The sequence below is a fragment of the Scatophagus argus genome, chromosome 6 (assembly GCF_020382885.2).
Source record: "Scatophagus argus isolate fScaArg1 chromosome 6, fScaArg1.pri, whole genome shotgun sequence".
Taxonomy (NCBI): Eukaryota; Metazoa; Chordata; class Actinopteri; family Scatophagidae; genus Scatophagus; species Scatophagus argus.
This window is the reverse complement of record NC_058498.1, coordinates 23,058,009-23,072,101: the sequence shown is the minus strand read 5'-3', so window position 1 is coordinate 23,072,101 and position 14,093 is coordinate 23,058,009. Positions and strand designations below refer to the sequence as shown.

The 14,093-nt window shown below is 39.4% G+C and overlaps 1 protein-coding gene across 1 annotated transcript; it reads right to left on the bottom strand.

Moving 5' to 3' along the window:
* Nucleotides 1-3,284: 3,284 nt before the first annotated feature.
* Nucleotides 3,285-13,020, bottom strand: LOC124061099 (protein shisa-like-2A). Its single transcript, XM_046392639.1, has 3 exons — nucleotides 12,691-13,020; nucleotides 7,007-7,143; nucleotides 3,285-4,794 (listed from the first exon to the last, which is right to left on the bottom strand). Exons 1-3 carry the CDS (start codon nucleotides 12,870-12,872, stop codon nucleotides 4,607-4,609), a joined length of 507 nt encoding a protein of 168 aa, XP_046248595.1. The 5' UTR covers nucleotides 12,873-13,020; the 3' UTR covers nucleotides 3,285-4,606.
* Nucleotides 13,021-14,093: the final 1,073 nt, after the last annotated feature.

The following is a 14,093-nucleotide window of genomic DNA, read 5'->3' as shown; positions in this document are numbered from 1 at the left end:
AAGCCGGTTTGCAGCTTGTAGGTATGTTCCTGACTTAAGTCCCAACACCATGTGCTGTTTTCCACCAGGAAGAAGATGATTATGACTTCATGAGTTCTCAGAACTGTGAGCAATGTGTCATCATAAATAATAAAAAGTCATGTTTTTAAACAATAAAATGGAATCATATCCTGGGTCCAGTGTTCAGATATATGTGTATGACACAGTTATATATGCCTATGAAAAAACAGCTGGTTCAGTTGCAGAGCAAATGCCAAAGCATTGGAAAGAAACAGTCTGTTGGCTTAAAAACTCATGGTTGAAAAACATGCATATGCTGCATTTAGACTAATCAGGCTGTCAGCCAAACACATTCAGTGATTTTCTCACTTTGTGGCTGCAGACAAGTTCATCAGTGACTAAACTCCTACAAACTTAATTTTTATTGCACCGTTTTTACATCATGGGAAATCTGAAAACCCTCCTCAGGCTTCCTGTGACACGGCGTGACTGCTACAGGCTTTCAGCTTTTAGGGGAGGGGGAGAGGACTCTGATCGGGAGCCTACAGGGAAAGAACAGAAGAACAATGTCAAGCAGAAATGGATGACACTAAAGAGGTTGCAGAAATCAGCGACTCACAGCCTTTTTTAGCTTGCGACTGCTTAAAATGAAATGCTACATTTCTTGAGAAAGTCCAGAGGATGAGGGGAGTAACAATCTAAAATTAAACTTGGGGAAAGAATGAGGGAAACAGAAAGCATTAGCACAAATCAGGATTTTATTTAAAGAGAAGAAAAACAAAAACATACTAACTAAACTGCCAGCTGCAGACTAAGCTGCCAGCTGGCCCACTGCCACCAACAGCATTTCTCTTGGTCTAATGTCTCCAGGCCCTGGTGATTGCAGGTACCTGGTCAGGGTGGTACAGGGAGAGGGTTAAGAAACTGAATTTAAAACAACAACAACATGGCACCATGTCATATAAGCAAAACAAATATTCACAATTCCTATTTGTGAATACCTGTTTTATACTTGTTTTATCATTTTTTTAGAGATCTGAAGTGGTAAAATTATCTAGTAATTGGTTTTACTGGTTTTACGTATCTGCAGTGGTGCTTACAGTTCGAATATGTGAAGGAATACGAACAGGTCTGTTGTTTCTAACCAGTGGAATGAGCTCTGAATGGGAGTTTTCATCTTACAAAACCTGCTAGTGACATTCATGATAAATTCTATAGCAACAAAAAATGTGATGGGCGTAGCCAACACAGTAAGATTCACATGTGGCTCAGAAACATATGGCCAACGTCAAACACTAAGTCCATGTTTTACGGTCTGTGCTGGAAAGTACTGTGCGTGGTTGCCTGTGTGAGACTGGTCCCATGTGTTTCTTGATAAATGATGATAAATCTAAGTTATTTCTGAATATTCATCCCTTTGGCTTTCTTGCCAGCCATAAAAGCTTAACTTCAGTGTCATGACAAATTGTTAACCCATGGCATCTCAAAAAATGTTCCTATCAGTTTCATTATAATTAGATATGAGCAGTGTGGCAGGGGCACAGCTCCTAGCAATTATTTTGGAGCAATAATTGTTCTTTTGGATGCTTTCTGTGAGCAAATGACGTGATATGAAAATTGAAAATAGATGTGTTGTGGTGGGTAGAGTGATGAGTGGGAATTTTATTTGGTTGATATCTGCATACATAATATGCATACACATACTGTCTATTACATTTACTTTAATGTTGTTCCCTTTTTCTTGATTACATTTATTTGACACATATAGTAACAACATAAAAATTTTACATACCAAACATGTGGTCAGCTTAAAAATATGATGCATTCTTTACAAAGCAGACAAACTCAGCTTAACTATCACTTGAATACCAAAATATTGTACATGGAAAACATGGAGCCATTCTGCAGTCTTTATTTATTATAACAACAATGTATCATTATCTAACGCAGTATCACGGCAGTCCGTGAAGTACTCCCACCATCCACCCTGATCCCCTGCAGTACAGTTTCCACATCTGATGATTCATTCAGTCAAAGAAATGTGGTGCAGGCACAAAAGATGACATTCATGAAAAATAAATAAATTTGTGTCCATGTACACAAACCTTATATATTTTGTAATATATACCGATCAGCCACAACATTGACTCCACTGACTGGTGAAGTGAATAAGAATGCAGTGTTCTGTGAGGAACCCTTGGGTTCTGGTAATCATGTCGATGTTCTTTGACACACGTCACCAACCTAATCATTGCAGAAAAAAAAAAAAAAAAAAAAAAAACAGCAGACAGATGTAGCTACAGAACAGCTGATGAAAATGGAGCATTTAGCAGTTAGCAGTTTAAAGAGCCAAGTATTTCCCTCAGGAGTTGGTTAAGACCAAAAACAGAGATAAAAGGTGAACAGAAACACAAAACCAAATGAACGATAATGTTTCTCTCTAACCCTTTAACACCACTGTCATATGGCATAACTTGTTTCTTCCGTACCCAAATGGTATAACTCAGCTATTGCAGGCGTAAATAAGAATTTGCACAACTATTACAAATATTACAAGTTACAATTATTTTGATGTGAACAGAAGTAGTCCTTCATTGTTGTTCTTGAGATCTATTGCATTCCACCTACACCAAATACTAGGAATAAAAGAATAAAGTTGAAAAAAAAAAATTCTGTACACTGCTCAAATTTTCTGGGGGTATATTTAACTATTAGAACAACACAGGCATGATTTGAATCTTTGAGATATTTTGCTCTTCTGTGGCATCTCTGCATGAAGTGAATACTGTAGTCTGTGATAAGTGACAGCACCTGCCGGATGTTGACACAGCACACAAGCATGTGTACTTCATAACTTAAATAAATAACTTTCTGAATTACACATTTATCAGTAAGAGGCACTTGAGCTGCCAAATATCTCGCTCATGATGCTGATGTTATTATTGAAAACATTAAAATTTTAATTCTTGGAGTGTGCTAAGCGGTCACGGCACAGCAATACAGAGTCTTCTTTAACAGCATCAAAGCCAAACACAAACTGTTTCATCAGATTAACAGCTGAGTATGAGATGTCACCCCTTCACGTTTAACACAGCACACAATCAATGAATGCATGAGACAAAGTTTCCCCATTTTGATTCTAACAACTTTGAACAAAACAAAAAAAGTCCAGATTGTTTGTGGAACTGTTCACACTTAATTTATAAAAAATAAATCAGGACAGATCTCTAAAAGGAAGTCAAACTCTCGTGTCAGTGGCTGCTGAGCATGGTGCACCACTGCTTTGTCATCTTAACACTTCTATTTTTATTGCAGCAGCTCATACATTACATTACGTTACATTAAGTGTTAGAATGACAGACAGATACCCTGACTTTGAATATGGGGCTCTAAGCCCCCAAAACAATGGAGCCAACAATTCCCTACAACAAATTTTGTTGGACTCTTGCTGTGGTAAACAACCACAAATTTCAAATTCCATGCCACCAGTTTGCAAAGATGTGAAGCCTTATGTTACACATCTGACGATGTCTTTGGGGTTATATAAGAGTTGAATGATGATCGGACTGTGAAGTTTGGTATTTTTCTTGTTTTCTTGACTGCATTAACATACTAATAAGCCTTTCCCCCCTTTATTCAACACCTAAAACTGCTTTAATCACAAAACATTTATTATTCAACTCACGAGTGGCACAGAGCATGTGAGTAAACTCAGCGCCCTCACAGCAGCTACATGCTTGTCCACTGGTAAAATTACCCTGTCTCTAAGGTTTGGCAAAAACATTTCTCGCTTACTGGTTAATCATCATTCAGAGAACATGCTGAGGTTATTTCTCAGTCCATCTCATTTTGAAGAGAACATTTTGAATATTTTTTTGTCGCTTTTAAAGAAACATAAAATGCAAGACCAACAGGTATTAATAACCTACTGAATTTAGGGAATAATTTCTAATACATTTATTATAACTTAGCTTGTCTCATCTGTCTGAAGCCAATTAAAACCATGTTTTTTGTCATGATCTATGTTCAATTCTCTTGATTTTGAAGTCACCAAATATCATTTACCAAATACTCTCTGTTCCGATGATTTACCACCATAAAAATACTTGATGATCTACACAATCACAACCCATAATTATGATGTTTTGTTTTGTCGACTTTCCTTAAAGCTCTTGGTTTGGTGGTTTTGTTGCACCAAGATCACACACAACAATAATTTGAATCAGCAATAAGAGCTTTGTTCTGCATGTTGATTATCAGTAGCAATTATCAATACACACATCACATTACACAAACACAAATGACAACAGATAATTTGTCTGACAGCCCAGACTAAAGTTAATAAAGGCAAAATATGAAGCATCTGAAATCACATTTGCATCACTCTTGTTCTTCTGCTACATTTTTTTTCTCTAAATAAATATATTACAATTTATACACACTGAGTACTTCTCTGAAGATTTCAGAAAACTTGTAAGTATTTTGTTTAGTCAAGCAAAGGTAACTGCTTCATTTAGTGCAAATCTATTTTTATCCCAACACAACACACAACAAACTCTGAATCAAGATAAAAGTAGCTGGTCAAAAAGGCAAATAGTCTACCATTCTAGGCAGGACCCTCAACATTGATAGATGTCACAGTAGCCATGAAACAGCGCTGGAAAAGGCGGTCAGGGTCCGGGGGCTGGTTGTCACAGTCCAGCTTGCCCCTCAGGAAGTGCTTCCTGAAGCCTTGAGGACCAGCAAGGCCCCCAGTATGGCTTGGCCCTGGTGCTTGTGGACTCGATGCAGAGCCTGGAAGACAGAAAATTCACTTAGAGACTACAGTTTATTAAAATTTGTTTTGATAACTCTTGATAAGACACTGGTTCTGTCACTCACGATAGTAATGTATTTACCAAGTTATCAGCTTAGTTATTATGATTAGAGATCTCAGAGCAGGCAGGGCACCACACCAAAGGTATTGGTGTTGTGAGTATCTCACTTTCAGAGACCTTCATGCTGAAATTTCACTTTGAAATCAGGTTTGTTTCAAGTTCCTTCTATTTTCACTCATTCTTTCTGCTATGTTGTTTCTGCTGTTGTTACAGAACAGAAGTCACTGATGATGTTAATCATAATATCACAGCTATAAGGTCCTTCATCATACAGCTTGTGCTTCTGATGGACAAGTTGGAGCACTGAGGGGTGGACCAGCACCTTGCAACACGGCTGCTGGACTACCTCACCAACGCCCACAGTATGTGAGGCCGCGGAACTGGATGTCTGACATGGTGGTCTGCAGCACAGGGAGTTTGGAGTTCAGGAGGGACCTCTCAGGACATTTTTCGACTCTGTGGTAGCAGCGGTCCTGTTCTGTGGAGTGGTCTGCTGGTGCAGCAGCATCTCTACTGCTACTGACGGGATCAGATTGGACAAAATCATTAAGAAGGACAGCTCCGTCCTAGGGAGTTCCCTTGACCCAGTGCAGGCGGTGGGAGAGAGAAGGATGATAGCCAAGCTATCCTCCCTGATGGAGAATGACTCCCACCCACTTAGCTTATTTTTATTCTATATATCTCTATCTTTATTTGCTATCCTGGTGCTGCTGGGACAATGTAAATCCCCCCACTGCGGAACTAATACAGGATTATGTTATCTAATTTTTTGGTAAGACAAAATAATGAATTGTACATAATTTAATCAAAGTCTGTTAAAAACTGCACCCCAAGCAAAAGCTCTAGAAGTCTGCAGAAAATCTGCTTAAGGACCCTTTCATACTGGATGAACAGTGGACCTAGGAAGTCCTCAGCGCTCACAGACTTCACAGGAACACACTCACAAAGTCTGTGAGAGTACTTTAGTCCAGACATTTGAATTCAGCCCATGTAAGCTGTCCAACCTGAACAGGTGTTAACAGGATAGTGAGAGGGATGTCAATCATCCACCCACATAGTTCTGAGAAGACTTCTAATTAGGCAACAAAACTGAAAACACCTGTGTGCATGTAGCAGGGATTAAATGTGACTAAAACAGATTTAGTGTATATTTTTATTATTTTTGCATGACATTGCAAAATATAGTTTGCAGCTCACATTTGTGGCCTATGGACAAGAGCCAATTCATATATTTCCATAATTAACAGTTAAAATGAGGTCTGACATGGTCTGCTATTACATGTTATGACAACATATCATCTTGTCCAGCCGAAATACGTGAAGGAGCTTATCCCTGCATTCTTTGCTCACTTTTTTTTCAAGCTGTTTCAAGATTTGGCAGTTTAAATTCCTTGCATGGAAATTCAAAGTGAGAGCAGAGCAACCTCCATTTGCTTTGACCTGCAGGTGAATTCTCCTGTTACACTCCGTCTTCTAAGTAACATCAGCCTCATTCCCAGGGCGGTCCTTTAAATTGGTCTATTGATGTTGCTGATGTAACAGTCAACAGGCAAACAGACAGATCTGGATATGGCTTTTTTAGTTATACTTGGATAAACCAGTTGTCACCCCTCTTGTGCTCTGAATCTGCAAAAACAGCTGGAAATCTCACGAATGCAACTCTGGCATCGGATTCACGGCAAGTGTTGTAAGTGAGATAAAACGCTAAAAAGCTAATTATAGTATTTCACACATGCAGATATTAACCGCCCCTTGCACAACCTAAGTCCCCGCACATAGATTCAATAACCGAGAGTTGTACAGACAGCTGAGCACAAGAAGAAAAACATAAGCACAGTCAAAGAATGGGCAGCAAGCGCACAAAGCAGCCATCGCACGCAGTTTATGCTTTAGGCTTTGACCAAAAGCACAAAACAGGTGACTCACAAACCATGTGAAGATTGCTGAATGTATGAGCAGTCAGTTTTACATTAAAAAAAAACAAGGTTGCAATATTTGGTTTGGATTCTGGTAATTTCTTCTGCTCAAAACCCCTGGATCAACAATTAACAAATGTCAAGAGGTCGTTCCTAAATAATTCAGTGAATTTTATCGATGTGTTAGCAAGGAGTCAAATCTGTAGTCGGTACCTGGTGCTCGCAGAGGCAGCCCGTTGTCCAGACCTTTGGGTTTAGTAGTAATGAACAGGTAGCAGAGGACGCAGAGAGTGATAATGAATGCAAGAAGAACCACAGCTGCTACAGAGAGTCCAACAAGAGCTCCGAGACTATAAAACAGAAAACAAAGACACAGCAGGAGAATCACATTGTGACCAATATACTGTACAACAGAAATAACTACATGCATAAAATCTGTCCAAGTGCATCAATTTCAAATGTTGACACTAATTACAACTTGATAAATACTGCCGTGACAACTCTCTTAGGGTGGCATGGTGTTGCAGTGGTTAGTGCTGTTGTTTCACAACGAGAAGGTCCCCAGTTTGAACCCTGGCCCGCGTCTGTTTGTGAGGAGTTTGCACGATGTCCCCATGTCTGCATGGGTTCCTTCCAAGTACTCAGGTTTCCTCCAACAATTCAAAGACATGCAGGTTAGGTTAACTGGTGACCTTAAGTTTCCTGTAGATGTGAATGCCCAAAAATCAACTGGGATCGGCAGTGTTGATCACATATGATCAATTCAGCCTAATTACTCCTCTAATAATATCTATAATATCTAGCGGAAGTGAATGTTGTATCTTTTACCTTTAAAGGGAAATGTAACACGGACAGCCCACACTAATATTCTAAACAGTGCTGTAAATGCAGATAGCGAAGGGACTATTTTTAATCTGAAGCCAGTGGACAGATGTTAGTCCCCCTAAAAACAGTAAAAGGTAACAAGTAGGTAACAAGAAATAGTGACTTATGTTGTAGATATTTGGGAAAGATTTGTGAGGCTTCCAGTTAGCTAGCATGAACTAACTAGTTCACAAAGAAATAGACTAGCTAGAGCACATAACTCCCTGTAACACCATAACTTTTTGTGTACTTGTGTAACTATTTAACAAAAGACATTCAGCAGGTTCTTTAGTGAGCTTTAGAGCTGCTGGTAAGATGATTTGTTTGTTTGCTCGTTGTTTCCCCCTGGATTCAGTCTTCATCACTGTCTCCAAGTAGTAACTTTACAATGACCACACCATGAATACATGAATGGTATCTGTCTTTTCAACTAACTCTTAGCGAGTATGCAGAAAGTCTTTTTCTCAATTCAATTCAGTTTATTTATATAGCACCAATTCACAACAAAAGTTATTTCATGACACTTTCCAATTAGAGCAAGGCTAGACCACAATCTTTACTTAAATTTTTTCCACATATTTTTTCCACATATGTATTTCTCAGTTTGTCACATCACATTAGTTGAAGGCATCTCAAACACAGACTTTCAGTGTTTGGGGGCAGCCGTGGCCTAGAGGTTGGAGAAGCGGCTTGTGATCAGAAGGTCGCTGGTTCGATTCCCCCACTGGACGGGCAGGAAAAATTTGAGTGTGGTGGAGTGATAATAGCCCATTAGCTGGCTGATGTGCCCTTGAGCAAGGCACTTAACCCCCAATATATGCTCCCTGGGCAACACACACTGCATGTGTGTGTGTTTCAATCAGTGATGGGTTAAATACAGAGAAGTAATTTCCCAGCTTGGGATTAATAAAGTAACTTAAATTTAAAAAAAACCTTAGAAGAAAGGCCTTGTTGACCTTGTGAGTCTGTACTTCACAGATCTTTACAACAGAGCTGGTAAGTAATATATACCAAAAGTTAGATGGACGCAGCTTAGTCATGATATTGCTGAACTACTATGCTCATAAGTTTCTTCACTCTTGTGCGATTTTTTTCTTTTCAATGTGCTCAGCAAAAATACAAACACAACACTTTTCCGTTTATTTCCACTTTTTAGAAGGTGAATTCAACATTTAAGAGTTTTAATACACAACAGAAATAATTCTCTCAGATTTTAAGTACATATTTGTTAAAAATCTATGTTAGTGAGCACTTCTTCTTTGCCGACATAATCCATCCACCTGACAGGTGTGTCATATCAAGATGTGGATTATTATTGCACAGGTGTGCAAAAGATATTTCTTAGACACTAAATTATGCGCAACCACTTATGCCTCATGCAGTATGACACATCTCTTTCACACAGCGTTGATCAGGTAGTTGATTGTGCCCTGTTGAATGGCTGCGTGACAATGCTGGATGCTGTCAGTGAAATACGCTGTCAGACATCGCTCAAGAGGATCCCAGTGGCCAATATGTCACGCAAGAACTGTTTCCATCTTCCAGGAATAGTGTATAAATCCTTGCAACATGGGACCATGCATTATCATGCTGCAAAGTGAAGCAATGTCAGGGGGTGACTAGCATCACAGCAAGCTTCCGGATCTCATCACGGTATCTCTCTGCGTCTCTGCAACTGATCGTGCACCCAAGGGCATACATCCTGTCTGCTATCTGCCTGGTGCAGTGCAAACCAGAATTCATCTGTGAAGATAACACTCGTCCAAACAGCCAGATGACTTTAAAAGTGAGGATCACATGTACTACAGTCAGGTCAAGACCCTGGTGCAGATGGCAAGCATGCAGATGAGCTTCTCTGAGATGGTCTCTTAAAGTTTGTGTACTAAAAGCATGTTTTTTAATCAGCATCTTGATGTGCCACATCTGTCAGGTGGATAGATTATCTTGGCAAAGAAGCGGTGCTCATTTACACGGATTTTAAACAGACAAGCAGTTGTTTAGATTTTTGGGTCAAACCTGTTTTGTTTGCCATGCTGGTACGGTCAGCCCACTACTTTGGTTCAGACTGAAATATCTCAACATTTGGTGGATGGATAAGTTTGGTGCCTAAAGGATGTACACTGACTGTGCCTTAACTATTCCTCTTGCTCCACTGTGAGGTTGGCATTTGTGATTTTAAATGAAATGGCTTGGCAACTACTATGAATGATCATGAACTTTTGTACAGATGTTAACATTCTCCTCCGGGTCAACTGTAAAAACTTTGGAGATACCCTGATGTTTCATCTCGGGACATCATCAGGTTAAATTTCTAACTTGTCTAATACTTTATGACCACATATCTGCAAGACTAATGACATTCATGTTTGGTACTACTTAGCAAATTCTAGCATGTTGACATGCCAAACTAAATGTGGTGGTAACCATGGCAATCAAAACTTGCAAAACATTAACATCTTCACAACGTTATTGTAAACATGTGGGCTTGAGCATGCTGACGTTAGCATTTAGTTGAAAGTGCTTTCACACCTTACTGGTTTGGTCTGATTAAAATGAAATTCTTTAAAATGAAGTTCTTCTGGTTAGTTTGTTTGGGCTGGTGTGAAATTGAACCCTTGTACAGACCAAACAATGGTGCAGAGGTGGCTTGAAAAGGTGGGTCTTGGTCACGATAGCACATATGTTTGTTTTTATTGCATGATTTCTAAGACTAAACTATTAATAAATCAGTTTGTTGATCATGAAATCTGTTCAAGAACATATGCTATAAATGCTGTGTCATCAAACTTTGAGTTCGAGTTCCAAGTGTTTGAATCCGAGTCAAGTTCAAGTCATTAAAGAAAGATCTGAGTCGAGTCCAAGTTGAGTCCACTACTGATCCGAGTCAAGTCCAATCCAAATATATTATTGTGTAATCACTATATAATATTGAACTTAACGTAGATATTATCTTATACCAAATTACTCTGGTATATTATATAAAATAAAATAAAAACCTGAGGACCTGTCTCTGATTTACAAGTCTGAATGCAGTTAACGCACAAGTCTGAGTCCAAGTCAACAGTGCTCAAGTCCGAGTCGAGTCACAAGTCCTTAAAATTAAGGCTCAAGTCGGACTCGAGTCCGAGTCCTGGACTCGAGTACAACAAGCCTGGTATAAGCTATGTATATATTAATGCAAACATTTCACATTGTCAAGTCCATTAATTCATTAAATCCATTAGAAAGTTACATGTTAGTCATTTTCATAACATGCAGCTAATTTGCAGTCTAATAATATTAATAATTCTCATAATTACTTATTTCTCCAGGAACTTTTGGGACACAAAAAAACAAAAATATATATATCATTTTTGTCACTTGTTTTGAACCAAATGAACAAAGTATAGGTGTAAAAATATCCATAGGATTTCTACTCTACAGCTCTCAGTAGTGATATTAATGCAGGTCCACTGAGTCATATGTTCTCCACTGTTCTCGCAAGGAATATGACATCTTTTATCTTCTGTGTCAAATCTATATTTACTTTTTCTTCTCGTTCTCCTTTACACTTCCCGCGTGACTCTGCTGTCAACTACATGGTTCCATGATACACTACTGATCAGAAAAATGACGAGTTAAATGAGGTTTTTAAATACACTTGATTCAATTTATGTAATATACTAGACAGGCAACATCTGCTTGTCTGCCCATGTTTGCATGTAATAACTCTGAATCAACTATATTCTCCTTTGCATGATTCCAGTGTCGGTACATTTGTTCAGCTGTTGCACTCAACCAATAATCAAACCAGATGGAATGAAAACAACTACAGGCACGATGTGAAAATGACAGTGCTGCGGGATTAAATCTGCACTGCATGCCTATTCTCACATGCGTATCTGGCATAAATGATTAGTTTGTTTACTGTCAGTTGGAATGGAATATAGACAGTTGGGTTGTACTTCAAGAAAAAGCACAGTATGGACAGCTTTAAATGAAGAAAAATGCAGCTGAATGAACTATGCAAGAGGTTTAAGATGTGTTTATTGTTTTTTGTTGCTACGGTGTGTCCAATCGTAGTGGCAGACGTTCTGCCTTCATGCCAAGTTAAGAGCATCTACTCTGTATTTCAAGTGGTAAAATGCATAAAAGTGCAATCAAGCACTATAGCAAAACCACAGCAGTGTTTCAGTGGAGTTCTTCTTATACATAATGACACTTAATGGTGCAGAATGGCCTGCTGCCTTGGGAATGCTTATTTCAATGGACCACCTACAGCAATGATTTGGTACAATGTTGTGAGCTACATTGTGATACATTATAAAATTGAAAGCCAACTATAGACAAACATAATCCTTACATTGAAAAGCCTCACAAATTTGAATAATAAAATACTGAGCATTACAAATGTTTTGCAGATTGAATACCTCACTGTGAACCTTGTTCAGTGAACATCTCTTATCCCAAGAAAGGGTGCAATGCTAGTTCTTGATCATTTACTGAATTACAGGCAATGCTGTTCCTGAAAGTACTTGCGGTGTACAAGGAACTCACCACAGGTGAGTTTAAGATGCAAGATCACCCTTTATATTTTATCCTGCATCACACATGACATCTTTGCGGTTAAGACTTGTCAAAAAAGGCTAGGTGACAACATCCCTTCCTGAGCTCCACTTTAAATGATTAAACATTAATCTGAATATTGTTTTGAAGCCCATCAGTGTATTTTAAATCACAAGTCTTCCTAATTAGCCTCCCACTTATGACAGCCAATTAGCCTGTTCAACCACACAGGGACATATGCTGCAAAGATGGCATCAACATCTTGGCTTCTGAACACAAACCCCTGACATAACAAACAAATGATGTGCTTTTTAACCCAAACTGTAACCCTTACAAGTAATTTCTAAAAAGTCTTAAATACGACAATGCATTTTGAGCAGAACTGTTTGCTGCATGAGAAATCCTGCCAGATGATTTACGGATCTATTTATCCTCCACGGTTCTTCTCCGACACATATCCTGATGGGAGACAATCTGTGCAGCCTTACCTTAGCCACCACATGTATCCATATTCGTGAGGGAAGAAGCTGTTGGGGTCATCACAACAGTACTTCAAGTCACTGAACCCGCAGCAGAAAAGTGCCGTGGTCTCACTGTCCGCTTTCGGACACGTGAAGCGCTCCACGAACACGTTTTCTTTGCTGTAGTAACTTTCGCAGTCCGAGCTCATATCAGAACCAGTCTGTCCGCACGTTACCGGTGCACATTAAAACCAGGTGTCATACCGGCAGCCCATTTCTCACATCAGCGTCAGCGTGTGGGATTCAGGAGTTGCAGGAGTAAAGCTCACTGCATCTCCACACACCTCTCTCTCTCTCTCTCTCTCTCTCTCTCTCTCTCTCTCTCTCTCTCTCTCTCGCGCTCTCTCTCTCTCTCTCTCTCGCTCTCTCTCTCGCTCTCTCTCTCTCTCTTTCTCTCGCTCTCTCTCTCGCTCTCTCTCTCTCTCTCTCTCTCTCTCTCTCGCTCTCTCTCTCTCTCTCTCTCTCTCTCGCTCTCTCTCTCGCTCTCTCTCTCTCTCTTTCTCTCTCTCTCTCTCTCTCTCTCTCTCTATCTCTCTCTATCTCTATCTCTCGCTCTCTCTCTCTCTCTCTCTCGCTCACTCTCAGTTTCAGCTTTAAGGTTAAGAATAAACAAAAAACTTAAGTGTCGAACAGAGACGTCGTTTTAAATTCACAATCCCTCTCAGTCATCATTATGATCTCTCTTTATGTCTTTATTTTGTAGTTGTTTATAATCACTAGTTTACTGTACTATTCGAGTTGCTTTGCAGCCATTGTTTTGGGAGGGGCCCTTATGAGTGTAACCCCCTAAACTAAAATGTTTTGTTTTGAGTTTTGCAAATATAGTATCGATTATATATCAGAATTGAAACAAAAAAAAAAAATACTAATGGCTAATGTATGCTAATTGGTTGGTTAAAGATTTACGACAAGCAGCGTTAGGTTACGGCAGGCTAACTTCAGTTATCATTGCGTGAACATAAACACAATGATACGATTTCAGTTTTGTGTATTATAGTCCTTATTTTTCCTAGAGAACTACGAGAGCTACAGCAGACGTTAGAAGCGTGGTTAAAATAAAACACAAACCTGTGCTTGATTGATGCGTGCAACAAAAATGGCGAATGCCCTAAACTGGCGCGTATGCCGCAAATATTTAACTAATAATACAGAAAGGTATTTCATCACGGCGGATGCAGTGGTTAGCACCGTCGCCTTACAGCAAGAGGAATCTGGGCCCTTCTGTGCCTGAAGTTTGCATGTACGCCGGCTTCCTCCCACAGTTGCAAAAACATGGACGTTAGATTAACTGGCTATTCTACATTGACCCTTGGTGTGTGTATGTGTGGTTGTCTGTCTTTGTGTGTCGGGCACTACAAGCCCTGGGTGAC

Excerpts from the sequence above, each read along its gene's own strand:
- LOC124061099 (XM_046392639.1), bottom strand. The coding sequence starts at position 12,872 with ATGAGCTCGGACTGCGAAAGTTACTACAGCAAAGAAAACGTGTTCGTG. Across the intron at positions 7,144-12,690 it reads GGATACATGTGGTGGCTAAG|TCTCGGAGCTCTTGTTGGAC; the intron begins GTAAGGCTGCAC and ends TCTGTTTTATAG. Across the intron at positions 4,795-7,006 it reads GCTGCCTCTGCGAGCACCAG|GCTCTGCATCGAGTCCACAA; the intron begins GTACCGACTACA and ends TCTGTCTTCCAG.